We start from the raw sequence: 27,704 nt of genomic DNA, 5'->3' as shown, positions 1-27,704 counted from the left end.
CATCAGTTAGACGTGAAAAATGCATTTCTCCATGGGCACTTGAAAGAAGAAATATATATGGATATCCCTCCGGGATACATGACAAATTATGAGACTAAGGTGGTGTGTAAATTGCAACGCAATTTGTACGGCTTGAAGCAATCTCCTAGAGCGTGGTTTGGGAGATTGAACCTGGCAATGAAAAATTATGGCTTCCAACAAAGCAACGCAGATCATACGTTGTTTCTGAAACATCGTCAAGGTAAGGTCACAACTTTGATTGTGTATGTAGATGATATGATTATTACAGGAGATGACTCTGAGGAAATAGCAAACCTTCAAAAACAACTTGCAACCGAATTTGAGATGAAAAATCTAGGTGGGCTCAAATATTTTCTAGGTATTGAAGTTGCTAGGTCGAAGAAAGGCATCTTTTTATCTCAACGAAAATATATCCTAGATCTTTTATCAGAAGTTGGGCTACTAGACTGTAAACCTGTAGATACTCCAATTGTCCAGAACCACCAACTTGGAGAATATCTAGATCAAGTGCCAACAAACAAAGGAATGTACTAGAGATTGGTTGGCAAAATTATTTACTTATATCATACACGATCTGATATAGCGTATGCGGTAAGTGTAGTAAGTCAATTTATGCACAACCCGAGTAAAGATCACATGGACGCGGTAATTCGAATCATGCGGTACTTGAAGTCCTCGCCTGGAAAAGGCTTGATGTTCACAAAGAATAATCATGTACAAGTTTAAGGTTATACAGACGCTGACTGGGAAGGAGATATCACCAACAGAAAATCCACCTCAGGCTATTTTACCTTTGTTGGAGGAAATTTGGTTACATGGAAAAGTAAGAAACAAAAGGTTGTAGCATTATCAAGTGGTGAAGCAGAGTTTTGAGGGATGGCTAAAGGTCTTTGTGAGCTTCTTTAGCTTCGAAGATTGTTAATTGAAATTGGCTTTGCTCCGAATAATGCGATGAACCTTTTTTGTGACAACAAGTCTGCAATTGAAACTGCTCATAATCTGGTTCAACATGATCGGACAAAACACGTGGAAATAGATCGACACTTCATTAAGCATAATTTGGAGACCAAGATAATTCAATTCCCGTTTGTTAAATCTGAAAATCAATTAGTAGATATACTCACAAAAGCTGTATGTAGCAGAGACTTCTACAACGCACTTGACAAGTTGGCCATTCGAGATCTCTATGCACCAACTTGAGGGGGAGTGTTGGCGTTAGCTGTCAACAAGATTTTAGGAACTATAATAGGAATATAGTTATTAATTGTTAATTACCATGATTTGACTATAATTATTCTGATTTAGTTATAATTAGAAATAGGTTTTCTGTGTATATAAATATAACCTATTCCCTCCTTGTAATATACGATTGAAATAATATGAAAGTTTTATATCAGTTTAACACTATGGACATACTTAATCAACATAAAAGATGATGTATTCAAAGTGTTTAAGAAGTTCAAGTCCATGGTTGAGAGACAAAGCGATCATAAGCTCAAAGTGCTCAAAATACATGGTAGAGGCAAATATGTCTCAAAATACTTTGAGAGGTTTTGTGATCAAGAAGGGATGGTACATGAGGTTGTACCATCTTATACACCGCAACACAATAGTGTTGTCAAAAGAAAGAATTGATCGATTACGAATATGGTAAGAAACATGTAAAAGGGGAAGAATTTGTTGAAGGAGTTATGGGGAGAAGCGATATCCACAACTATCTATTTGTTGGATAAGTATCCAACAAAGAAGCTTGAGAAGATAACACCGGAGGAAGCATGGTCGCGATTCAAACCGAATTTGAACCATTTGATATTTTGGTTCTATAGCATATCAGCATGTTCTGGGTGAGCTTAGAAAGAAGCTGGATGATAAGGGAGAAATTATGATACTTGTAGAGTATTACTTCATTGGGGCTTATAAGTTGTTTGATGCAACAAATAAGAGAGTTATGATCAGCCGAGACATCGTTTTCAACAAGATAAAGCAATTGCAGCAGCCTGTAACCAGTTACATAAAAGCTGTAACTAATTACAGCTTTGAAAATTCAGATTCTGTATTATCTGTCGTGGTGGTTGATTTGTGAATGAGTACTCCCATCAGTTTTAAAGCAAACAAGTTTCAAAAGCATTGTCTATACAAAGTGTATCAAATTGGTCAAAATAACAACATCCACCCTCCAGTTACTATTATAAATAAATTTGACTTTTTTGGTACGTTTGATGTACTAGATACATTGACGGTCAAATATACAAAAAAAAAATTACTTATAATAGTGATCGGAGGGTGTATTGATTTCAATACAGCTAGGTCACCGCATTATTACATGGACCCACATGAACCATATATAACTTATATCAATAACCATTCCTTTGCATCAATGATTGAATCAGTCCGTATTCACATCACATGTATCTCTTGCTTTACTATTACCACAGCCAACCATTCAAGAAAACCATTGACATACCACTCTTTGCTATCGATTCACACAGATCTTGATTTCCTTCAATCTTTTGCTAATACAAAATGGCTGCAACTATGATTGGAAGTGCTTTCCTCTCTGCAACTGTTCAAACCTTAGTTCAGAAACTTGCTTCCAAAGAGTTTCTTGATTACTTCAAAAAAACCAAGTTCGATGACTCACTCTTGGAACAGTTAGGACAAACACTACTCACTATTCAACCTGTGCTAGATGCTGCAGAGGAGAAGCAGATCAACACTCCTTCTGTCAAACAATGGCTTGATGGCTTGAAAGATGCTCTCTACGATGCTGAAGATCTGCTCAACCAAATTAGCTATGATTCCCTTCAATGCCAGATGGAGAACACGCAAGCTGCAAGCAAAACTAAACAGGTCTGGAACTTCTTTTTTTCTCCTTCTACAAATAACTATGAAGAGATCAATTCCCAAATGAAAAAAATGTGCTTAAACCTCAAACATTTTGCTGAAAATAAAGATATCATTAGTTTGCAAACTAAAAGTGTCGAAGTTTCTCGTAGAACACCTTCAACTCCTATGTTCAATGAATCTGTCATGGTTGGTAGGAAAGATGACAAAGACAAAGTAATGAACATGTTGCTATCACAAAGCAATACTAGCCAGAACAATATGGGCGTAGTTGCAATTGTAGGCATGGGAGGTATCGGAAAAACAACACTTGCACAACTTGCTTACAATGATGAAAAAGTTGAACATCACTTTGATCTCAAAGCATGGGCTTGTGTATCGGAGGATTTTGATGTTTTTAGAGTAACCAAAGCTCTCCTCGAATCTGTCACTTCAAAAACATGGAATGACAGTAATCTTGATATTCTTCGAGTTGAGTTAAAGAAAAATTTGAGGGACAAAAGATTTTTCATTGTGTTGGATGACTTATGGAATGAAAGTTATTCTGATTGGGATGAACTTGCATCTCCGTTGATATATGGAAAAAATGGAAGCAGAATGATCATCACAACACGCCACAAAAAAGTGGCAGATGTTGCACGCACATTTCCTATTTTTTCATTAGATCCTCTATCCCATGAAGACAGTTGGTTTTTACTCTCCAAACATGCATTTGGAAGTGGAGACTTTTCTGAAACTCAACGCCGAAACCTAGAACCAATTGGCAGGAAGATTGCCAGAAAGTGTGGTGGATTGCCAATCGCTGCAAAATCACTTGGAGGACTATTGCGTTCGAAAGTAGATACTGAAGAGTGGATTGAAGTTCTGAACAACGACATATGGAACTTACAAAATGATAATATTTTGCCTGCATTGCGCCTGAGTTATCAATATCTTTCCTCTCAATTGAAAAGATGTTTTTCCTATTGCTCTATTTTTCCAAAGGACTATCCGCTTGATAGGAAGCAATTGGTTTTGTTGTGGATGGCAGAAGGCTTCCTGGATCATTCTCAGGACAAAAAAACCATGGAAGAAGTAGGTGATGAGTTTTTTGCTGAATTGTTATCCAGATCATTGATTCAACAATTGCATGATGATTATGGAAAACAAATATTTGTCATGCATGACCTTGTTAATGATTTAGCTACTGCTGTATCTGGAAGAAGTTGTTACAGACATGAATTTGGCGCTAAGAGCTATGAAAATGTTCGTCACTTGTCATATAATAAAGAAACATACGACGTTTTCAAGAAGTTTAAGACTTTCGACAAATTCAATCGCTTGAGAAGCTTCCTTGCCATTGGATTTGATGGGCAGAATATAATTTATCAAGAAACGTGGTCAATTATTTGCTACCCACATTTGAAAGGTTGCGTGTGTTATCGTTGTCAAAATATAGAAACATCACCACGCTACCCGTTACAGTTGGCAATTTAGTGCAGTTGCGCTATCTAGATCTCTCTCGCACGGATATTGCAAGCTTGCCTGACACCATATGCAACCTCTACTACTTGCAAACCTTGATTTTATCTGAGTGCTCAAAACTCACAGAATTGCCAGAACATGTTGGTAAATTAATTAATTTGCGTCATCTTTATATTGATTGGACAAGCATAATAGAGATGCCGAAGCAAATTGCTGAACTAGAAAACCTTCAAACTCTAAATGTTTTTGTAGTAGGCAAGAAAAATATTGGTTCGACTGTTAGAGAGCTTGGGAAGTTTCCTAAGCTACGGGGAAAATTATTCATCAAGAACCTGCAAAATGTCATTGATATCATGGAGGCAAGTGATACCAACTTGAAGAGCAAAGAACATATTGAGGAATTGACGCTAGAGTGGGGCAAGGAAACGGATGACACACTTAATGAAAGAAATGTGCTTGATATGTTACAACCATCTGCAAACCTTAAGAAATTGAGCATTGACTGGTATGGTGGGACACATTTTCCTAGTTGGTTGGGAGATCCATCCTTTTTTAACATGGTGTTCCTCTGTATTGATAATTGTGTGAATTGCACGACACTTCCACCACTAGGGCAGCTACCTTCTCTCAAGGACTTGTGCATTGAAGGCATGACAATTTTGGAGACAATTGGGCCTCAGTTCTATGGCATGGCAGCAGGAGGTTCCAATTCTTCGTTCCAACCATTTCAATCCCTTGAGAATTTGGAATTTGCGTACATGGGAAATTGGGAGGAATGGTGTCCTTTCCGAGACAACATGTTTCCTTTTCCTCGTCTGAAAACTCTGAGGTTATTATGGTGTCCCAAATTAAAGGGACATTTACCTACTCATCTTCCTTCCATAGAAAAGATTGATATAGATGGTTGCGACCATCTCTTGGCAACACCACCTACTCAACATTGGCTCTCCTCAATAAAAAATATTCGTATTAGGGGAGATTCGAATTCAGAAAGAAATACTGAAAGGACCCAATACTCATTGCTCGAGAGTGATTCTCCATGTCTGCTGCAAACAATAGACATATCGATCTGTCATATGCTAAAATCTGTACCTAAAATGATTATAAACAGCACCTGTCTTCGACGCTTGGATCTCCATGGTATTAGTTCTCTCAATGCGTTTCCAACAAACGGTTTATCCACTTCTTTGCAATCACTATATATTTCAGAATGTGAGAATTTAACATTCCTACCTCCTGAAACGTGGAGCAATTACACATCACTTGTGACTCTTAAATTAGAAAAGAGCTGCAGTGCACTTACCTCCTTCCCATTGAATTGTTTTCCTGTGCTCCAAGATCTTTCCATCAGGAAATGTAGGAGTTTGGAATCTATTTTTATTTCAGAAACTTCTTCTTGTAGCTCGTCAACCCTCCGATCTTTTGTTGTCAATGATTGCGAGGCACTTAGATCACTACCTCAACGGATGGACACACTCACCGCTCTTGAATCGATAACTCTATGCATTCTTCCAAATTTGAATTTATCATTATGTGAAGGAGCTTTCCTACCTCCGAATTTACAATCAATTATAGTTTATTCTGTGAGGATAACAAAGCCGGTAACAGAGTGGGGTCTCCAAGGCCTTACTCGTGTTCGTTCAATGAATATCAAGGGTAATGACATTGTTAACATGTTGCTCAAGGAGCCGTTGTTGCCCATTTCCCTTGTGTCTCTAGAATTCGAAAGTCTCTTTGAAATGAAATCCTTAGAAGCAAATGGACTTCGACACCTCTCCTCTCTAGAATGCCTTTACTTTATTGATTGTCCAGAGCTTGTGTCATTGTCCGAAAAAGCCTTTCCCTCCTCGCTGAAAACAGTTTATTTCTATAACTGTCCAAGACTAAACTCATTGCCAGAAAAAGCCTTTCCCTCCTCGCTGAAAACACTTACTTTCTTGAACTGTCCAAGACTAGAGTCATTGCCAGAAGACAGTCTCGCTACCTTTCCTGAGGAACTGACCATTAGAGGTTGTCCATTGTTAGAAGAAAGGTATAAGCGGAACGAATATTGGTCCAAAATTGCTCACATCCCTGTCATACAAATAAATGAGCAACTCACAATATGAGCCATGACCATTGAGAAGCCAAGAGAATGAAGAATTCCCATCATGTTTCAGGTATGAATGTTACTTCTTGTTTGTTTTATGTAAAATTATTATTATTTAGTTATAAGGTGTATACTTGTGCTCATTAATATTGTCAAATTCCATAGCAATCAAATGAGATTTTTAATTCTTCATGCAATGATTTGTCTGCCATTTCCAGAGTCCAGGTAATTCGGTAAGGTGTATACTCTGTTGTTGTGGCTGACATAGATTGCTAAAAGACTGAGATGAAAAGGAGAGCTGAATTTGGTTGCTTGAGAAGGTTATTGTCTGTTCTCTTCTCCAACACTGCTACATAAATATTTATGTCTTCTCTTTCTATCTTAATCATGTGCAATAATAACCATGTGTTAGTATATTATTGAATGTACCTTTTGAACTGTTACTACAGTGAGTGTTGTTTTTAACATGACTACACAATTATATATAATGTAAGAAACAATACAAAAAGATACCATTAAATAATTTAGTTTTATGACTCATTACATCATTAAATAAAATTATCAACTTCCTTGCCTATATCATCAAAGAAGCAACAACAAGGTGACAACACCATTATTCATCTCTTCATTTCCATTACACCCTCATTAGCAAGATATCTACCAAAAATGGAGCTAAAACATTCTGATGGTTGAATTGCTTTCAAATACATTCTAGCCAAAGAATGTGACTTTTCCTTTTCCACCAAAGTTAAATTCAAACCATGAGTTTGAGAAAGCATAGCTTGGCCAAAGAGATGAATATAGTCTTCCCTCGCCAAGTCGAAGAATCCGTTTTGAAAATTGTTCAACTTTTCTGATATCAAGTGATCCATGATGAAGTCTCATATTCTTTGTCAGTGTTAATACTTCACAGTAGTCTCATATGTAAGATGAATTAAGGGATGCCTGAACAATGTCTGATCTGGAGCCACATGGTATGACGGGAAGAATCTATCAAAATTTAACTCCAAAAATGGAATTAGAGTTACCTGTTTTACTCATAACATCTCTCAGGGTACGATCAAGGGTGTGCCTCATCCCAAATGGTATGTTTGGTTTGTTAACAACTCAGTATGTTTGATATTTCCTTCTATATCTCATGTTAAGTTGTCTAAAATAGGAACATGAATTTTGAACAGGCATACAAAAGAAGTAAGTTATTATAAGAGGTAATGTTGCATACAAAAGAAGTTTGTGAGATTTCTGTTAGTAAGTATTTGTCACCTGTAAAAGATTTGTAGAGATTCTGATATTATTCTTTTAGTAATTGTTTGTCATAGTTCTTTTTGCGTATATTACTAAAAGATCCGTGCGACACACGGGTCCATTAATTTTAATTAATATATAATTTATTCATATTTATTTATAAATATAAATTGATAAATTTAATTATATAATACACATTAATTATATCAAAAAAATAATATATTAAAATTGTCATAAATAATTGACCATTTTTAAATGGGTTATAAATCATTATTTTAAAGAAAATTTCAATTAAAAGAATGTTGAAATGTGAAAAAATGGAAAATACTAAAAACACAACTCTCATAAATCTTCATTTTAAATAAGAGAACTTAAAGTCAAACATATCTCTATATGAAACCAAGTCAACAACAAATATAACAAATATTGACAATTGAGAAAAAAATGATAAATTTTTTAACAGTAAACAACATGCATTAGATAAAATTGAGAAAGTTTAAGATAAATTGAGAAAAACCGTCGGTGGGCAATAACAATGGTAGGAATGACGACACCATCGGAAACAGGAACAACATTGTTTTTTGTGACAGTTATTCCAACATATGCGGTAATGATCAAGAGGGTTTCTCATACTCCCTCTAGGTCAATATCCCTAAAATGAATGGGCTCAAACCGTTCAGTTGGTATTGGATAGCAAGGGGAAACTTGATTTCTTAACAGGAGCAGTAGCTGAACCGGCAACAGGAGACCCTCATTACAAACAATGGAAGTCGAAAAACTCCTTGATTATTGCGTGGCTGGTAAGCTCTATGGAAATTGGAATAGGTAAGTCTTACATATTTTTACCTTCCACAAAGGATGTGTGGGAAGCTGTTAAGGAAACATACTCTAATATTCAAAACTCCTCTCAAATTTTTGGTTTAAAATCAAAGTTATGGCATGTGAAACAATGTGACAAGAGTGTAACTGCTTATTACAATAAGCTGTTGACACTGTGGCAAGAGTTAGATCTTTGTTATGATGACAATTAGAGGTGTATAGAAGACAATATTTTGTTTCTCAAGAGGCAAGAAAATGATCGTGTATTCATGTTTCTCGTTGGGCTCAATAAAGACCTTGATGAGGTAAAAGGTAAGGAAAAGTACCATTGCCAACTCTTCGTGAAACTTTTGCAGAAATAAGAAGGGAAGAGGCACGATAAGGAATTATGTTGGGCAAGACACCACGAAACTCTGAATCTGATGGCTCAGCTCTGGCTACTAGGAATCTTGACGAGGGAAGAAGGTCAGACAAAGTTCCTTGGTGTGATCACTGCAAGTGCGAATGGCATACACATGAAACTTGTTGGAAGCTCAAAGGCAAACCTCTGAATTGGAAGAAGAAAAATGGTCGTGTATTTCAGGCTAGTAATTCTGATCAAGGGCAACAACCTCATTCGTCTCAGCTTCCACTCACTACGGAGCAACTAGACAGACTATACAAACTCCTTGAGTCTTCAACCCCTTCTTGCTCTATAGAAATAAAATATGATTCTGCATTTCTTAGTGTCAGTCCAAGCCATAATTGGATAGTAGATTCAGGTGCCTCCGATCACATGACAGGTGAATCTAATTTGTTCTCTTCATATAGTCCATGTGCAGGTAATCAAAAAATAAAAATCGTAGATGGATCTTTTTCGGCCATTGCAGGTAAAGGGTCAGTTGTGTTGTCTCCGATGTTAACTCTTTAAAATGTCTTTCATGTTCCAAATTTATCTTATAATTTAATGTCCGTCGGTAAATTAGCCCTCGGAGAAGATGATTGACAGTGCTAAGGAGAGTGGAAGACTTTACTACCTTGACATTGGATCTGCATCACAACTACGTTAAAAATAATAACTTCCTGCTTTGAGTCTTTTTCTGTTTTGAATAATAAAGATGACAACATTATGGTATGGCATTTAAGATTAGGTCATCCTAGCTTTTGTTACTTAGAACACTTGTTTCTTAAGATATTTCACAATAAGAATTTTTCGTCGTTTAAATGTGAAGCATGTCAGTTTGCAAAGCATCGTCGTTCCCAGTTTTCAATACAGCCTTATAAACCATCAAAACTTTTTTCTATTATTCACAGTGATGTTTGGGGCCCTAACCGTATAAGTACACCCTCTCTCAAAAAATGGTTTATTACATTTATAGATGACCATACAAGAGTATGTTAGGTGTACTTGTTAAAGGGGAAATCAGATGTTTGTTAGGTTGTAAATAATTTTTTTTCAATGGTGCAGAACCAATTTCAAACAAATATCCAAGTCTTTAGAAGTGATAATGACAAAGAATATTTTAACACTATCCTGGATGATTTTTTTCTAAAAAATGGGATTGTACATCAAAGTTCATGTCCTAATACTCCTCAATAAAATGGAGTGGCCGAAAGGAAAAATTGACATTTACTAGAGGTTGCTAGAGCTCTACTTTTTTCAAATAAAGTATCAAATTATTTGTGGGGCGAAGCTGTTTTAATAGCTACGTATTTAATTAACAGAATGCCCTCCAAAATTCTCAATTTCAAAATCATATTAATGCCTTCAAAGAATATTTTCATAGTACTCGTGTTTTAACTTATTTGACTTTAAAAATCTTTGGTTACACAGTTTTTGTTCATGAACATAAAAATGTTGGAAAACTTGAGCCACGTGCTATAAAATGTGTCTTTGTTGGATACTCCCCAACCCAAAAAGGATATAAATGTTTTGATCCAAAGAGTAAGAAAATGTTTGTCACTACGGATGTTATTCTTTGAAAATAAACCTTTTTTTGATGACACTCGTCTTCAAAGGGGGAGATAAACGAAGACTCGTTTCAAATTGAGGACATGGGTTTTTAAAATAACTTATCTTTTCCAGTATCACAAAATTATGAGATTTTTACACCTGCACCAACCGAAAATGGCCATGATTCTTTATCTGATCTACTCCTGTTATGAGTAAGGAACCTTGTGAATCCGAGCCTACATTTTCTCTTGTAGAAAACAATGAGTATCCTGAAAGCGATGATAATGATGATCTAATTGAAATGCCATAAAATAATTAGTCACTTCAATAATACAAATTTTAATTAGGAAACACGACTTGGAAAGGAAAAGGTTTTGTGAAAAAGCACCATAAAGGAAAGGACTAGCCCATATCTCAACACTGCCAGTAATCTAGGAATCTGAACTAGGTAATGATCAACTTCTTAACAAAAGGAAATGTAAGTCTATGTCTATTTCTAAAATTCGTATTTTGTATCCTGATATAGATGATCATGTTGCCATTAGAAAACCTATCAGATCTTGCACTAAACATCACATGTTCAATTTTATATCATATTCAAATTTGTCTTCATCTATGTCTGTCTTCACTTCAAAATTGTCTAGTGTAGAAATTCCAAAAAGTGTACAGGTTTCTCTAGAAATTCCAAAGTGGAGGAAAGTTGTACTTGAGGAGATGAAAGCTCTTGAAAAGAACAAAACTTGGAGTGTTACGTCACTACCAGATGGCAAGAAGGTTGTTGGATGCAAATGGGTGTTTATTGTGAAGTATAATTCAGATGGGTCAATTGAAAGGTACAAGTCTTGCTTGGTGGCTAAAGGCTTTACTCAGACCTATGGTATAGATTACTCAGAGACATTTGCTCATGTTATAAAATTGAACATTGTCAGAATTCTTTTGTCTCTTGTTGCTAACATGGATTGGCTTTTGCATCAGTTAGATGTTAAGAATGCATTTCTTAATGGCGATCTAGAAGAAGAAGTATATATGGACATTCCTCCTGGATTTGAAAACAAATTTGGATCAAATGTGTGCAAACTAAATAAGTCTTTGTATGGATTAAAGCAGTCATCTAGAGCTTGGTTTGAAAAATCCACTCAGCCCATGAAGAAACAAGGGTACATCTAAGGACAAGTTGATCACACCTTGTTCACAAAGTTCTCCCATGATGGGAAAGTTGTTGTCCTGATTGTTTATGTTGATGATATTGTCCTTATTGGAGACGATACAATTGAAATGGAAAGAGTAAAAGAAAAATTGGCAGTATAGTTTGAAATCAAGGACATGGGATTCATGAGATATTTTCTAGGTATGAAGGTTGCTAGGTCAAAGAATGGTATTGTGGTTTCACAACAGAAATACATTCTAGACTTGTTGAAAGAAACAGGAATGTGTGGATGTCGTCCTGCAGGTACCCATATGGATCCTAATGGGGAGAAGGTAATGCTTCTGTTGATACTAGGAGATATCAGAGATTGGTTGAGAAATTGATTTATTTGTCACACACCCGACCTGATATTACTTTCTCAGTTAGTGTAGTGAGTCAATTTATGCATTCTCCTTTCGAGAAACATCTTGAGGCAGTCTATAGGATACTGAGATATTTGAAGGGAAATACTGGAAAAGGATTATTTTTTAAGAAGACTAGTGAAAGAAATGTGTTTATCTTCATTGGTGCCGATTGGGCAGGTTCAGTGACAGATAGAAGATCAACCTCTAGATATTGTACCTATGTTTGGGGTAATCTTGTGACATGGAGGAGCAAGAAACAAGGAGTTGAAGAAAGGAGTAGTGCAGAGGCCGAGTTTAGAGTTATGTCTTAAGGTATTTGTGATTATGGATCCTTAGAGACCTAGAAGAACATAAGATGAAAATTGAGCTTCCGTTAAAATTGTACTCTAATAGTAAAGTTGCTATTAGCATAGCTCATAATCTAGTTCAACATGAAAGAACCAATTTGTCATACCCCAAAATTTGCCTGTTAATTTTTATGATAAATTGATTCATGCATGACATTCATTTCACATTTGCATTCATTCATTATCATACATTCTCATATAAATTATAAATTTTAATTTATTTATTATGTGATACAGATATAAAAAATAATAATAATTTTGGTTATCTGTATGATATAAATAAATTATATATATATAAATAAAATAGTTTTAATTTAATGATAAATAAAAATAGATTTGAATTTTAATTGTATAATTAAAATTTTAAATTAATTTTATTTGTTAAAGCTCATTAAATTATAATAACTATTTTTTATAATTTAGTGACTCATGTTCCATTTATTCATTATTTATAAATAGTATTTATTTAGTAATTCACGTTTTTTACTTAATAAAATTTATTTATAAGAGTAACATTTTTTTAAAAGCCCATAAATTATAAAATAATTTTGGTTGATATAAGTAAGAATAATTTTGATTTTTTTTAATGATGAAAGTAAAAATAGAAATAGGTTTAAATTTTAATTCAATTATGTAACTAAAATTTAAATTAATTTTTATTTGTTAAAAGTCATTTAAATTATTCATTATTTATAATAATATTTGTATTTAATAAATATTTAGCAAGGTTAAACCCTAACTCTCCTAAAGTATAGGAAGGAATCCAAATATTTAGCAAGGTTAAACCCTAACTCTCCTAAAGTATAGGAAGCGATCCAAATATTTAGCAAGGTTAAACCCTAAAGTATAGGAAGGGATCCAAATATTTAGCAAGGTTAAACCCTAATCCACACCATTATAAATACTTCATATGGCTGCAGCGAGAGAGAGAAGACGAAAAAGAGGAGAGACACAGCAGAAGAAGATACACAAGGCAAGGCAGAAGCAAGGAGATTCACGGGCAGAGAAAAGAGAAGCAACCATAAAGCACTCATAGCCTGAATAAGAACAACACACATACAGTGAGCAAGCTAGAAGAATCAAATCCCCAGTAAGTGTTCATTATGGAATTTGCATCCAGCATGATTACCTTGCAATACTCCTTAATTCATGCATGAATAATATTGGCTTAATATATATATTGAGATGATGTATTCATGGTTTGGTGGATGTTGATATTGCTTATTCAAGTATGCATCTGTTCTTGATATGTCATAGCATGTTGGAGAAATTCTGTTTGCATGATTAAAGAATTATATCTGCCATTTAATTATTATTATATGAGTGTTGTTTCTAGCATGATTATGTTTATTTCACATGCTGTTATTACATAATAATAATGATGATGATATAACGGTGATAATATAAATCCTTGGTTGTCTTTAACATGTATGTGTAAGGTTTGTTTTATCATTATCACTTGCAGTAAAGAGAACTAATACATGAGTAAAATAATATAAGCTTCTTGATTTGTGCATGACTATTTTTATTATTGCATGATGATTACATATGATTTTATTTTATGTGTGTGGTTTGATATAAGATGAAGTTACATGTTTGTTAAACTCACATGAAAGAAACAGCATGAGAAAAAATAAAGTAGCTTGCCGTAAGAGAGAAAGCTGTAACATGCATGGTGGTGTTGTGTCAAAATGGAAAAATCCATGTAGAATTAATATATATTTTAATGAAGGCGAATAAATAACAAATGGACCAACATAGCTCGTTGGTGGCTCCCCCCTCACTGCAACGTAGAGGTCCCTTTCCACTATTTTTTAGCTTTTTAGTGTTTTTATTATGTTTACTCCCTTTCCACTATAATTAATTCACCACTATTTTTCTATTATTAAAATAAAACCCATTAATTAATTTCCTAATTAATATATTATATTAGTTATTTAAACTAGGATATAATTTAATCTAGTTTATTAATTAAATTTTCATATATCACTTAATTAATTAAAATGGGCTATTTTGAATAATAAAAATCTAATTGTATTTTTTTTTCTTTTCTTTTAAAATTTCTATCAATTTAGTCTAAGTTTTTCCATAAATTCATAAAAAAAAGTTTCTATTATTATAGACTAAAAACATTCTTAATTCATTCTTAAATTTAGTTTATTTAGTTTTTTTTATTTCTTTCTTTTTAGTTTAATTAGGTTTTATTATTTTGTATGCCCTTTTAATTTTGTACTCGTTAATTAAGATTTAGATATTTTATATCCCCTTTTAAATTATGTACCCCCATCCCGAAGTCATGTAATAGCGTAGTCTTATTTTTTCGCACTTTAATTTTTCCATACTGTGAATATAACTGTCTACATGTATGCTAATAGGATTGCATGGAAAGATAAATAATCGAACTTAGATAAATTAATTCAAGATAATATATCCGAATCCAATCATTTCCACACTTGCACCTCTAGGGTAACCCTCTCTTTGTTGCCTTACAATATTACGGTCATGTCCCACGAATGTGGGGATACCCTTAGCAAAGACCCTTTCGATTAAATCATCATCATCTCTAAACAGATAAGTCATAGTCCCTTCGATCAAAAGGTCAATGTCCCTACAAGATAAATCATAGTCCCTCGAACGTTGCCTTCGAATATATGACCTTGTCCCTCGAACGTTGCCTTCGAATATATGACTTTGTCCCTCAATGACCCTTCGTTGTAGCCTACGATTAAATGATGATCGTCCCTTCGAATGCTAAGGTATCCTTACAAATGTTGCCTTCAATGACCAATCGACGACCCCACGATGTCCCTTTACATCCAAAGGATAAGACTACTTACTTCTCAATAGTAAGGACAATTTTACCCTCCTAAGGATAGGAAGTACCTATAAAGACCTTGGTTAGGTATAACTCTTAAATGCTTGCTCATAGCTTAAAATATTTTTCACACCTCACACTTTGCAAAACATCCTTTAGAAAGTCACCACTTGGTATACATTCGCACCAGAATCATCGCCGAGTTATATTTTTCTAAACATCTTTCAAAACCAAACGAGATAAACACTTTGTATACATTCGTACAAGAATCATTACAAAGTTAAACTCTCCTTTCAAAATATTTTCTAAACACACCACATTTCTCAAACACTTTCTCAAACAAGGAAAACATAAGTGAGTTAAGCAATTAAGAGCCCATGGATAACCATGGATACAAAGGGTGCTAACACCTTCCCTTTGTATAATGTACCTCCCGAACTCAAAATCTAATCAAGGTCTTTCCTGTTCTTTTCCGCCTTTCCTTATTGGATAAAAGAAAAGTCGGTGACGACTCTTGCTATCCGCAACATAGCTTTTCAAAGCAAAAACACAAAGTCAGTTCACCGTATCACAAAACTGGCGACTCTGCTGGGGAATCTTAAAAAGAGAGGTTACCTTTAAGATAAGATCACTTATGTTTTCGAATTGTTTCTTTGTCTGATTTACTTTTAAGGGATTGTTTGGGTATTCTATGCTTGAGTGAAAGATCCTACACCCGGATCTAGTGTACCTTAGGTAAGTAGCAAGAGATCATCGCGACTGTCCGGCATATACTGGAATGGTTAAAATGATGGCTACGGTTAATGTGACACTTCGGATGTCCTGATGTTCCTCATGTTTACTTAAGGAAAAATTTGGCGTCTGCGTGGTGTCATCAAAGCATTAACCGGACCTTTAGAACCCTAATTGACTCATCCTAGCCATTAGAAAGTAGTGAGATAACTGACTTCGGTTCTGACTGGGGTTGGTTGATACTCGATACTACACTCTTTGAGATTGGACTTTAGGGAAATTTTGGTCAACCGCTTGGTGTTGCACTGAAGTGGACTTAAGGAAAGGTAAATGATTTAAGATCCTTCTAGAAACCCGGTTACTATTCTAGGACAGGTTGAACCAACCAAACTTCAGTGGGGAGGGTACTTACCTATGGAACTCATGCAAGCCTTAAAACCTAGGAATGATTATGGTGTGACTTGTCTGTGCTTGTTACTTACTTGACATCATAACATCATAACATCATGACATCATGGCATTGTACTAACCATTTTGAGGACTTAGGGATTTAACTTTGCTCTGTTTTGTAGGGCTATGGCTTCCAGGAAGACCATCCGGATCAATTTTGTAGCGACCTCTCCTCAACTCAAGGATTTAGTGTCGGAACTTCTCGATCATGCTCAGTTCATCAAGAAACATGGGTATCCACTCAATTTAGTTACCACCGGTTTCAAGGAAGATATGATGAGAGTTCTATTCCAGTTCTTCGATCCTAAACATCATTGCTTCACCTTCCCAGATTATCAGTTGGTACCCACATTAGAAGAATTTTCCAGGTTGCTTGGGATACCTATCCTTGATCAAACACCTTTCAGTGGTTTAGAAAAGATTCTGAGGTCTGAAGAGGTTGCCGCGGCTTTACACATGACAAAGTCCGACATTGAAACTAATTGGGTAACAAGAAGTGAAGTTAAGGGTTTACTTGCCAAATTTCTGATAAATAAGGCCCGAGAATTCCTAAAAGCTATGAGTGTCCATGCTTTCGAAGATGTTCTAGCATTACTAGTCTATGGTTTGGTGCTATTTCCTAATCCGGATCAATTCATAGACATGAATGTTGTTAAGATATTTCTCACTCATAACCCTGTGCCCACCTTGCTTGGAGACATTTTGCATTCCCTTCACACTCGTACTATGAAAAGGCAAGGGACTCTCATGTACTGTGTACCTTTATTATCTAGGTGGTTTATTTCGCACCTTCCTCAATCAGTCTTGAAGAATGAGCAAAATTTGAAATGGTCTCAAAGTATAATGTCGCTCTCCTATTCAGACATCCATTGGTGTCCCCAACCCAAAGAAAATGTTATCATCATTGACCGTTGTGGAGAATTCTCTAACGTACCACTCCTGGGGATAAGAGGAGGTATTACGTATATTCCTGCTTTAGCCCTACGTCAGTTTAGTTATGCTCGAAGAGATGGTCCACATGAAATAATTATCCAAGGCACTGTGTTTGACCATGACAACGATTCTCAAGGTCTTCGTCAAAGGTTTGTACGAGCTTGGGGCATGGTGAAAAGAAGTACTTTAGGACAGAAAAACTCTATTCCTATGGAACCTTATCTCAGATGGGTACGCGCCAGAGCTCGTGAGCTTATCATGCCATATCTTGCAATCGGACCTCTGATTGTTGAACCAAAAGTTGAAGGAGGTACCCCTCAGATCATTCCTTATCCAGATATGCCTACCAATGTTGAAGAATTGAAGAAATCTTGGATCCAGTTGAGAGAGGAAAGGGATACTTTTGAAGCTCAGTTCTGTGCTGAAAGGAAGAAAGTATTAGAGCTCACCAGCCAGCTTAATGAGGAACGAAGTCTCAATGCATATCTCCGCCCAAAAAGAAGCCGTCCCTGGGAGACTTGAGCTTTCATTTTTTCTTGTAATGAACATTGATTAAAGAAATTATTAATAAAAGTTCCCCTTTTTGGTGGTTTACGCAAAGTTAAATTCCAAAAGTCCTTGAAAACATTTCATACATTGCATAGCATAACATAACATTGCATAACAGGTACTCTAAAGGATCAATGTTCTCACGGTCTTCCTCTCAAACAGAAAATGGCCCTCGAACAAACTGTCAAGGATCTCCAGGCTCAGAATGCTCAATTCCAGGAGATGATCTTGAACTTATCCAAGGGGCAAGAGGAACTGAAGACTCTATTGCTCGAGAAGAAGAAAGACAAGAAATCTGTGAGTTACATTAACCCGGGAAGAAGGCTTAAAGGACAGGCTCCAGGAGTCAAGATTGGAATTCCGAAGGATAAAGAAGATGAGACAGAAAATGATTCGGAAGATGAGAATGTTGATCCCTTCAACCCTGAGGACGACTATGAAATTATGAAAATGAACAGTACTCTCCGAAAGATGATAAGTATAAGGTGTTGGAAGAACGTATGCTAGCTATGGAGGGTCAGAAGGCGCCCGGTCTGGATTTCGAAAGTTTAGGTCTGGTCTCTGATGTGGTCATTCCTCGCAAATTCAAGGTCCCCGCTTTCACTAAGTATGATGGTGCGTCTTGTCCTCAGATGCATCTGAGAGCTTATGTGAGAAAGATCCAGCCGTATACCACTGATAGGAAGCTATGGATCCATTTCTTCCAAGAGAGTCTGTCTGGCACACAGTTAGAGTGGTATTATCAGCTCGAGAGCTCTAACATCCGCACCTGGACTGATTTAGCGACAACTTTCTACAAGCACTGCCAGTATAATTCTGAATTAGCGCCTACTCGGCTACAGCTGTAGAATATGACTATGGGCTCTAAAGAAAGCTTCAAAGAATATGCTCAAAAATGGAGAGACTTGGCTGGCAGAGTCAAACCCCCTATGACTGATAGAGAATTAGTGGACATGTTCATGGGTACACTGACTGGCCCATTCTACAGCCATCTATTGGGAAGTTCCTCATCGGGTTTCACTGAACTTATATTGACGGGTGAACGTGTTGAAAGCGGCATTCGAAGTGGAAAGATACAGGCGGCTACCTCTGCAAGCACCAAAAAGTCCTATCAGGGGAAGAATGAATCAAATGCTGTGTACGGTCAAAGGGGTCATAACAAGAAAAATCGTGACCATACTGTTGGAGCAGTTACGATTGCAGCACCGCCATCTCAAAACTTCCAACACAGACAAGACAGGCCAAGAAGGCAGTTTACCAAGATCAATATGACTTTAGCACAAGCACTATAGGGTATGCTAAAAGAAAATTTAATTACCCTCAGAGATCCTCCTGCAAATCCCAACACTACTTCTCCTCGTTATAATCCCAATGCCAGGTGTGCATATCACTCCGATAGCCCCGGGCATGATACAAACGATTGTTGGTTGTTGAAGAATAAGATTCAGGATATGATCGACGCTGGAGAAATTGAATTTGATCCTCCGGAGACTCCTAATGTCATCATTGCTCCTATGCCTAATCATGACAAGACTGTTAATGTTGTGGATGACAATTCTCACATTACTAATGTAGCCGACTTAGCATCTCCTCTCCTGATCATCAAGAAGAATTTATTGCAAGCTGGTTTATTTCCAGGTTGTGCTGAAAATTGCGATCTCTGTATACTCCGACCCAATGATTGCTTGAAGTTGAGGAATGGTATTCAACGGCTGATGGATGATCGTATAATTCTCTTTGAAAAGATTCCTAAGGTGGAAAACCCTATTGAAGAAATATATGTGATTGCTAGGTCCAAAGTTCCAGTGAAGATTACCGCTACTAGAGTGCCTGTGAAGATTACTGCTGAGCCCAAGGTAGCTCCCCTAATTATTACTGCACCTGGCCCAGTACCGTATTCGTCAAGCAAAGCCATTCCGTGGAATTATGGAGGTGATGTTTACATCCACGGCATAAAGCAAGATGATAATTCTGTTATTCCTAATAACGTTGACATTGTTGGGACTAGTAAAATTACTCGAAGTGGAAGGATCTTCTCTCCAGAAATCTCACCTCCCGCCCCTGAAACTCGAGGAACGGGACCAGTAATCAATCCTTCTCAGTCAAAGACACCAGTCAAAGTTACTACCGAAGATGTTGCCAAGCAGGAAATGGAAGAAATGCTGAAAATCATCCGTAAGAGTGATTTTGATGTGGTAGAACAGCTGGGGCATACTCCGTCTAAAATTTTGATGTTATCCTTGTTGTTATCTTCTGAATCTCATGCCAATGCATTGATAAAATTCTTGAAGACCGCTCATGTACCTCAGGAGACATCTGTCGATCAGTTAGAAAATTATGTTGCTAACTTGGCTGTTGATAATGGCATAGGCTTTTCTGATGCTGACCTGACACCAGCAGGAAAGAATCACAATAAAGCTCTGCATATCTCCATTGTGTGTAAGGGGATCACCTTGTCTCATGTGTTGATCGACAATGGATCTTCTTTGAATGTGCTACCGAAAGCTGTGCTCGATAAGCTTGACTGTAAAAGCATTGAACTGAAACCTAGTGACTTTGTGGTGCGTGCTTACGATGGTGCGAAGAGTGTTGTCCATGGTGAAGTGGTTCTCCCTATCAAGATAGGACCTCAAGTCTTCAACACTACCTGTTACGTAATGAACATTCGTCCTTCCTATTCCTGCTTGCTGGGACGCCCTTGGATCCATGGGGGCAAGTGCTGTAGATTTGTCTCTCCATCAAAAGCTGAGGTATCCAATAGAGGGCAAGATTGTCACTGTGTGTGGAGAAGAAGAGTATATTGTCAGTAGTGTGCATACCTTCAGATACGTCGAGATGGATGGTGAATTCTTTGAGACTCCTTCTCAGTCATTTGAAGTAGTTCCTCCGACCAGTCTTGTCCTTAAGCCAACTTCCCGTATGCCCAAGGTTATTCGTGCTCCTCCTGCTATGATTTCTCTGAAAGATGCTCAAGCCGTGGTTGAAGATGGTGGTCGTACTGGCTGGGGTCAACTGATCGATTAACCGTACAAGTCTGATAAATTTGGCCTGGGGTTTAGCTCTGAAAAGATAGTCAAAGATCAGATTAATGTTGTAGAAGATGCTGATAGCGATTGCGACTTGGATAGCTGGATCTTCCCAACAATTGGTGACGGACTCAATAATTGGAAGGCTGAAGACATTATCCCGATTTCCTTTAGTCAGGAGTAATTGTTATTGCTTATTTTAGTGTTTCAAATTTTGTAATTTTTATTATGAACAATTGAACTTCTTAAAGCATTGTTCCTATGCCCGGGGCACAATAGCTAATTTGTTAAGGGTTTTGTCATTTTCATAAGCATATTCACATTCAATAAATCAATGGACTTTTTGCATTCAAATATTGCGCTCTTTATCTTTCCTGTCATCTTTCAAATAAGTTATGTTTTCTTACACACACTCACGTAACAAATTGCAGATCCATATCCACTCTGGATCCTGTTGATAATAATTCTGCTACTATTAATTATGGCTTTAAAAATCCGATCTACCAAGCCGAGGATGGAAGTGAGGAAGATTGCGAAGTGCCTGGAGAGCTTTCCAGACTGATACTGCAAGAAGAAAAGACTATACAGCCGCATGAGGAATCAATTGAAATTGTAAATCTGGGTACTGAAGTGGACAAGAAAGAAGTCAAAATAGGAGCAGGCTTGGAAAACAGTGTCACAGAAAGATTGATTCAGATGTTACATGACTATGTAGAGATTTTTGCTTGGTCTTATGAAGACATTCCAGGATTGGATACTGATATAGTAGTACATCGTTTGCTGATGAAGGAAGATTGTCATCCTGTTAAGCAAAAGGTTCGTCGCATGCGTCCTGAAATGTCTGAGAAAATCAAAGTCGAGGTTATGAAGCAATTTAATGCAGGTTTTCTAGCTGTTACTTCTTATCCTCAATGGGTTGCTAATGTGGTACCAGTGCCAAAGAAGGATGGTAAGGTGCGAATGTGTGTAGATTACAGAGATTTGAATAAAGCAAGTCCCAAAGATGACTTTCCACTTCCGCACATTGATGTTCTGGTAGGTAACACCGCTCAACACAAGGTATTCTCATTCATGGATGGATTCTCAGGTTATAACCAGATTAAGATGGCACCTGAAGACATGGAGAAAACTACGTTTGTGACGCAATGGGGCACTTTCTGTTACAAAGTAATGCCATTCGGTTTAAAGAATGCAGGGGCAACATACCAGCGTGCTATGGTGGTTTTGTTCCATGGTATGATCCATCATGAAATAGAGGTATATGTGGATGACATGATAGCCAGATCTCTACTGAAGAAGAAAATCTCGATCATTTATACAAACTGTTTGAGAGGTTGAAGAAATACAAGTTGAGATTGAACCCGAACAAATGCACCTTTGGAGTAAGGTCCGGTAAACTCTTGGGCTTTATTGTCAGTGGTAAAGGAATTGAGGTTGACCCGGCTAAGGTGAGAGCTATTCAAGAAATGCCAGTTCCCCATACAGATAAAGAAGTCAGAGGTTTCTTGGGACGCTTGAATTACATTGCCCGATTTATCTCCCATTTGACTGCTACTTGCAAACCCATCTTCAAATTACTGAGGAAAAATCAAGAGATAATATGGAATGATGAATGTCAAGAAGCTTTTGACAAAATCAAGAAGTATCTCCAAGAACCTCCAATTCTGATGCCACCAGTTGAAGGAAGACCTTTAATCATGTATTTGGCCGTGTTAGAAAATTCAATGGGGTGTGTGCTGGGGCAACATGACGAGTCTGGTCGAAAAGAGCATGCAATATACTACCTTAGCAAAAAATTTACCGACTGTGAAACAAGATACTCACTGCTTGAGAAAACTTGTTGTGCTTTGGCTTGGGCTGCTCGCCGACTAAGACAGTATATGTTGAATCATACCACTTTATTGATTTCTAAGATGGATCCTATCAAATATATATTTGAGAAACCTGCTCTCTCTGGAAGAATAGCAAGATGGCAGATGATTTTAACAGAGTATGATATCTAGTATACTACCCAGAAAACAATCAAAGGAAGCGTGTTAGCTGATCATTTGGCTCATCAAGCGGTTGATGATTACCAATCTATGAATTTTGAGTTCCCTGATGAGGATGTTATGCTTGTTACTGATTATGAAGAACCTGGACCGGATGAAGGACCCGAACTGGGATCCCGATGGACTATGGTTTTTGATGGATCTTCTAATACATTGGGAAATGGTGTTGGTGTTGTAATTATTTCTCCCAAGGGTTGTCATACGCCTTTCACTGCTAGACTATGTTTTGATTGTACCAATAATATGGCTGAGTATGAAGCATGTATTTTGGGACTCAGAGCTGCTATAGCCCTGAGAATCAATTTTTTGAGTGTGTACGGAGACTCAGCCTTAGTAATCAGTCAGATCAAAGGAGAATGGGACACTAAACATCCGAATCTCATCCCTTATCGAGAGAGGGTGTTGACATTAATCCCATACTTTGAAGAGATTACATTCGAACATATTCGACGAGAAAAGAATCAGTTGGCAGACGCATTGGCTACCATGTCATCTATGTTCAGAGTCAGATGGGACAATGAAGCTCCCATGATCACCATTGAACGATTAGATGAACCAGCATATTGTTATGAACTTAATACTGATGAAGTAGAAGAGAAACCTTGGTTCCACGAAGTAAAAAGATATTTAGAAACTCAGGAATACCCTGAAGGGGCATCCATCAATGACAGAAAATTTCTGAGGAAGTTCTCCGCTAAATTCTTTTTGAGTAATGGGGTATTATACAAACGTAATCATGATTCGACTTTGCTTCGTTGTGTGGATAAAAAGGAAGCAGAAAAGATTATGGAAGACATGCATGACGGTATTTTTGGGACTCATTCTAGTGGACATACGATGGCCAAGAAGATGCTGAGATCAGGGTATTATTGGTCTACCATGGAAGCTGATTGCCACCATCACTTCAGAACTTGTCGCAAGTGCCAGATCTATGCGGACAAAGTACATGTGCCTTCTGCTTCATTGAACATGTTGACAGCCCCTTGGCCCTTTGCAATGTGGGGCATTGATATGATTGGAGAGATTAAACTTACTGCTTCTAATGGATATCGTTTCATTCTTGTTGCTATTGATTACTTTATGAAGTGGGTACAGGCAGCCTCATTTGCTTCTGTCACCAAGAATGTGGTGGCACAGTTCATCAAGAATAGTCCTTTTTGTCGGTATGGCATCCCTGAAAGAGTTATCACTAATAATGGTACTAATTTGAACAACAAGATGATTACTGAACTCTGCACGCAGTTCAAAATAAAACACCATAACTCTTCTCCGTACCGGCCAAAGATGAATGGCGCCGTAGAAGCTGCTAATAAGAATATTAAGAAGATTATACAAAAGATGACAGTAACATACAAAGACTGGCATGAGATGTTACCATTTGCTCTTCATGGTTATTGCACTTCAGTACGCACTTCGACAGGGGTAACTCCTTTCTCTTTAGTCTACGGAATGGAAGCCGTTTTACCAGTGGAAGTTCAGATTCCCTCTCTAAGAATTATGAAAGATGCAGGCTTAGATGAAGATGAATGGATTCAGACTCGACTCGATCATATAAATTTGATTGATGAAAAGAGACTTGCGGCTGTTTGTCATGGGCAGATATATCAGAAGCGCATGACCCAGGCATTTAATAAAAAAGTCAAGAGACAGGTGTATCAAATTGGCGACTTGGTGATAAAGCGTATCATTCTACCACAAGGTGATCCTAGAGGCAAATGGACTCCCACATACGAAGGGCCATTTGTAGTTAAGAAGGTATTCTCTGGTGGAGCCATGATGCTTGCTACAATGGATGGCGAAGATTTCCCGCATCCCGTGAACGCGGACATAGTTAAAAAATACTACGCATAAAAGAGACCCGCTAGATCGACATATCTAGGCAAAAGTAAGGGCATCCCGGCGAACCAAAAGGGTTTGGGCAAAAATTAGGGATAAACATATAAAAATGTACACCCGGCAAGTCGAAAACCTGAAAAGGCGGCTTGGGCAAAAAAGGGTATCCTGGTGGACTGAAAACCTGAAAAGGCGGTCCAGGAAAAAAATAGGGATTAAAGCGTATGACTATGTCCCGTTCTCGGTCAGCTTCACCAAAGTCAAAGAGACTGAACAAGCCAATCACTTCTATCTGACAACAAGAGATGAGATGCTTGAAGACATAATAGCAGTAGTAGAATTAAAATCAATAGGACTTTTTTTCATAGTTGTTTGTTCTTTGCTTTCTTGACAATTTCCTCTTACTAGGATTTCTGTCTCCTTGTATTAAAATTGCTTGTTTATAGGCCCTCTTTCAAAATCAATACAATTTTATTTCCAAAAAGATACTTTTGTTTTACTTTCTCCGTTTTGTTTGCATAAACGTCCATTGATTTAATTCGAATTAATATATGCATTTGAATATGATTGATGTTTACCGAAAATACATGCATAAAATAGAAATAGCAATTACTAAAAGACTTTAGGATCAAGGATAAGATTTAACCATGCGTTCTAACAAATCCGGTTGCAAATCCTATTCCCCAGCAAGACCAGTTATTCCCAGAAGAAATTGGCACTACTAGACAGACTGGTCATCTCTTTTATCCCCAATCAGGTTCTGTTGAATATTTCTACCATCAGATAGAAATCAAATATCACCAGCTAAGAAAGGGTCATCAATACAAATATCTCCAACCAGAATATCGGGATTTATTTTCCCATGGCAAAAAATTTCAAACGCATAATTCATTCATGCATCATTTCACAGCATATACATGCATGCAATGTTCACATTTATTTTCAAGAGCATAAAACATCTCATGCATCATGGCATGGCATGAGGCTAACTCTTTTTTTTCCAAGTTAATTATCCTCCTGATACAGTCAAAATAAAGATTCATTCAGACGGATATCTTTATCGATTACATTCAAGATTCAGATACATCTTTCAGATATAATCCATATGAATATTCATTCTGACAAGCATTCTGATATCCTCCTAATGATGGCATCTTTAAGCCCATCCCAGACATTTATTGCAAATACAACATATACAAATATTATCAGATATAGCCTAACATACGACTCATTCTGATTCAGCCTAACGTATGGTTCCTTCAACTGTTCCAATACGGTCTAGCATACGACCCATTTGAATATTCATCCCCTCAGATACTACCTAGCGTACGGTACATTCTGAAATGTAGTCTAGCGTATGACTACCCCTTTTATCATCAGATACAGCCTAATGGACGGCTCATTCTGCTACTCAGATACGATCTAGCGTATGATCCATTCTGATCTTTTATCCTCAGATACAGCCTAATGGACGACTCATTCTGCAACTCAGATATGGTCTAGTGTACGACCCAGTCTGGCTCTTCTCATCAGATACTACCTAGCGTACGGTACATTCTGAAATGTAGTCTAGCGTACGACTAATTTTTATCGCCAGATACAGCCTAACGGACGGCTCATTCTACTACTCAGATACGATCTAGCGTACGATCTATTTTGATCTTTATTTCTCTAGATACAGCCTAACGGACGGCTCACTCTGCTACTCAGATACGGTCTAGCGTATGACCCATTCTGATCCTTATCTCATCAGGTTCAGCTCACCCTAATATCACCTAATGGATGACTCATTATACGGTCTAGCGTACAACCCAGTGTGACACCCATGTCTTCAGATATGGTGTAATGTACGACGCACTCTGAAGCTCTCATCATCAAACTTACTGGATGACATCTTTAAGCCCATCTCCATCAAGACTATCTTTTAATTAACAAGTGCACATTTTTGAGGCATTCTAAGTGTTCAATAATCTTCCACCTCCAGATCACGAATGGCGTACATACCATTCTAATTCTCTCAGTTTAAGAATATTGAACATGGGCAGCTGTCATACCCTAAAATTTGCCTGTTAATTTTTATGATAAATTGATTCATGCATGGCATTCATTTCACATTTGCATTCATTCATTAGCATACATTCTCATATAAATTATAAATTTTAATTTATTTATTATGTGATACAAATATAAAAAATAATAATAATTTTGGTTATCTGTATGATATAAATAAATTTTATATATATAAATAAAATAGTTTTAATTTAATGATAAATAAAAATAGATTTGAATTTTAATTGTATAATTAAAATTTTAAATTAATTTTATTTGTTAAAGCTCATTAAATTATAATAAATATTTTTTATAATTTAGTGACTCATGTTCCATTTATTCATTATTTATAAATATTATTTATTTAGTAATTCACGTTTTTTATTTAATAAATTTATTTATAAGAGTAATATTTTTTAAAAGCCCATAAATTATAAAATAATTTTGATTGATATAAGTAAGAATAATTTTGATTTTTTTTTAAATGATGAAAGTAAAAATAGAAATAGGTTTAAATTTTAATTCAATTATGTAACTAAAATTTAAATTAATTTTTATTTGTTAAAAGTCATTTAAATTATTCATTATTTATAATAATATTTGTATTTAATAAATATTTAGCAAGGTTAAACCCTAACTCTCCTAAAGTATAGGAAGAGATCCAAATATTTAGCAAGGTTAAACCCTAACTCTCCTAAAGTATAGGAAGTGATCCAAATATTTAGCAAGGTTAAACCCTAAAGTATAGGAAGGGATCCAAATATTTAGCAAGGTTAAACCCTAATCCACACCATTATAAATACTTCATATGGCTGCAACGAGAGAGAAGACGAAAAAGAGGAGAGATACAGTAGAAGAAGATACACAAGGCAAGGCAGAAGCAAGAGATTCACGGGCAGGGAAAAGAGAAGCAACCATAAAGCACTCATAGCCTGAATAAGAACAACACACAT

At 36.6% G+C, this 27,704-nt stretch overlaps 2 protein-coding genes across 5 annotated transcripts in view; both read left to right on the top strand.

Annotated features, from left to right (window-relative positions):
- The window catches only part of LOC127085662 (putative disease resistance RPP13-like protein 1), a 141,946-nt gene extending 134,133 nt beyond the window's left edge, over positions 1-7,813 (top strand). The window contains exons 3-4 of one of the 4 annotated variants that reach the window (XM_051026152.1): positions 4,274-6,488; positions 6,637-7,813. In XM_051026152.1, coding sequence (XP_050882109.1) covers positions 4,274-6,437 — 2,164 coding nt within the window. In that variant the 3' untranslated portion in view covers positions 6,438-6,488; positions 6,637-7,813. The remainder of the gene's footprint in view (positions 1-4,273; positions 6,489-6,636) is intronic. The other 3 variants (XM_051026149.1, XM_051026151.1, XM_051026150.1) reach the window with 3 other exon arrangements.
- A 3,925-nt stretch (positions 7,814-11,738) lies between these two features.
- On the top strand, positions 11,739-12,277 carry LOC127081497 (uncharacterized mitochondrial protein AtMg00810-like). The gene is made up of 2 exons (XM_051021750.1): positions 11,739-11,865; positions 11,985-12,277. Exons 1-2 carry the CDS (start codon positions 11,739-11,741, stop codon positions 12,275-12,277), a joined length of 420 nt encoding a protein of 139 aa, XP_050877707.1.
- Positions 12,278-27,704: the final 15,427 nt, after the last annotated feature.

Source organism: Lathyrus oleraceus, chromosome 5 (genome assembly GCF_024323335.1).
Source record: "Lathyrus oleraceus cultivar Zhongwan6 chromosome 5, CAAS_Psat_ZW6_1.0, whole genome shotgun sequence".
NCBI lineage: Eukaryota > Viridiplantae > Streptophyta > Magnoliopsida > Fabales > Fabaceae > Lathyrus > Lathyrus oleraceus.
The sequence above is the reverse complement of the archived record's forward strand: the minus strand, read 5'-3'. Positions and strand labels throughout refer to the sequence as shown.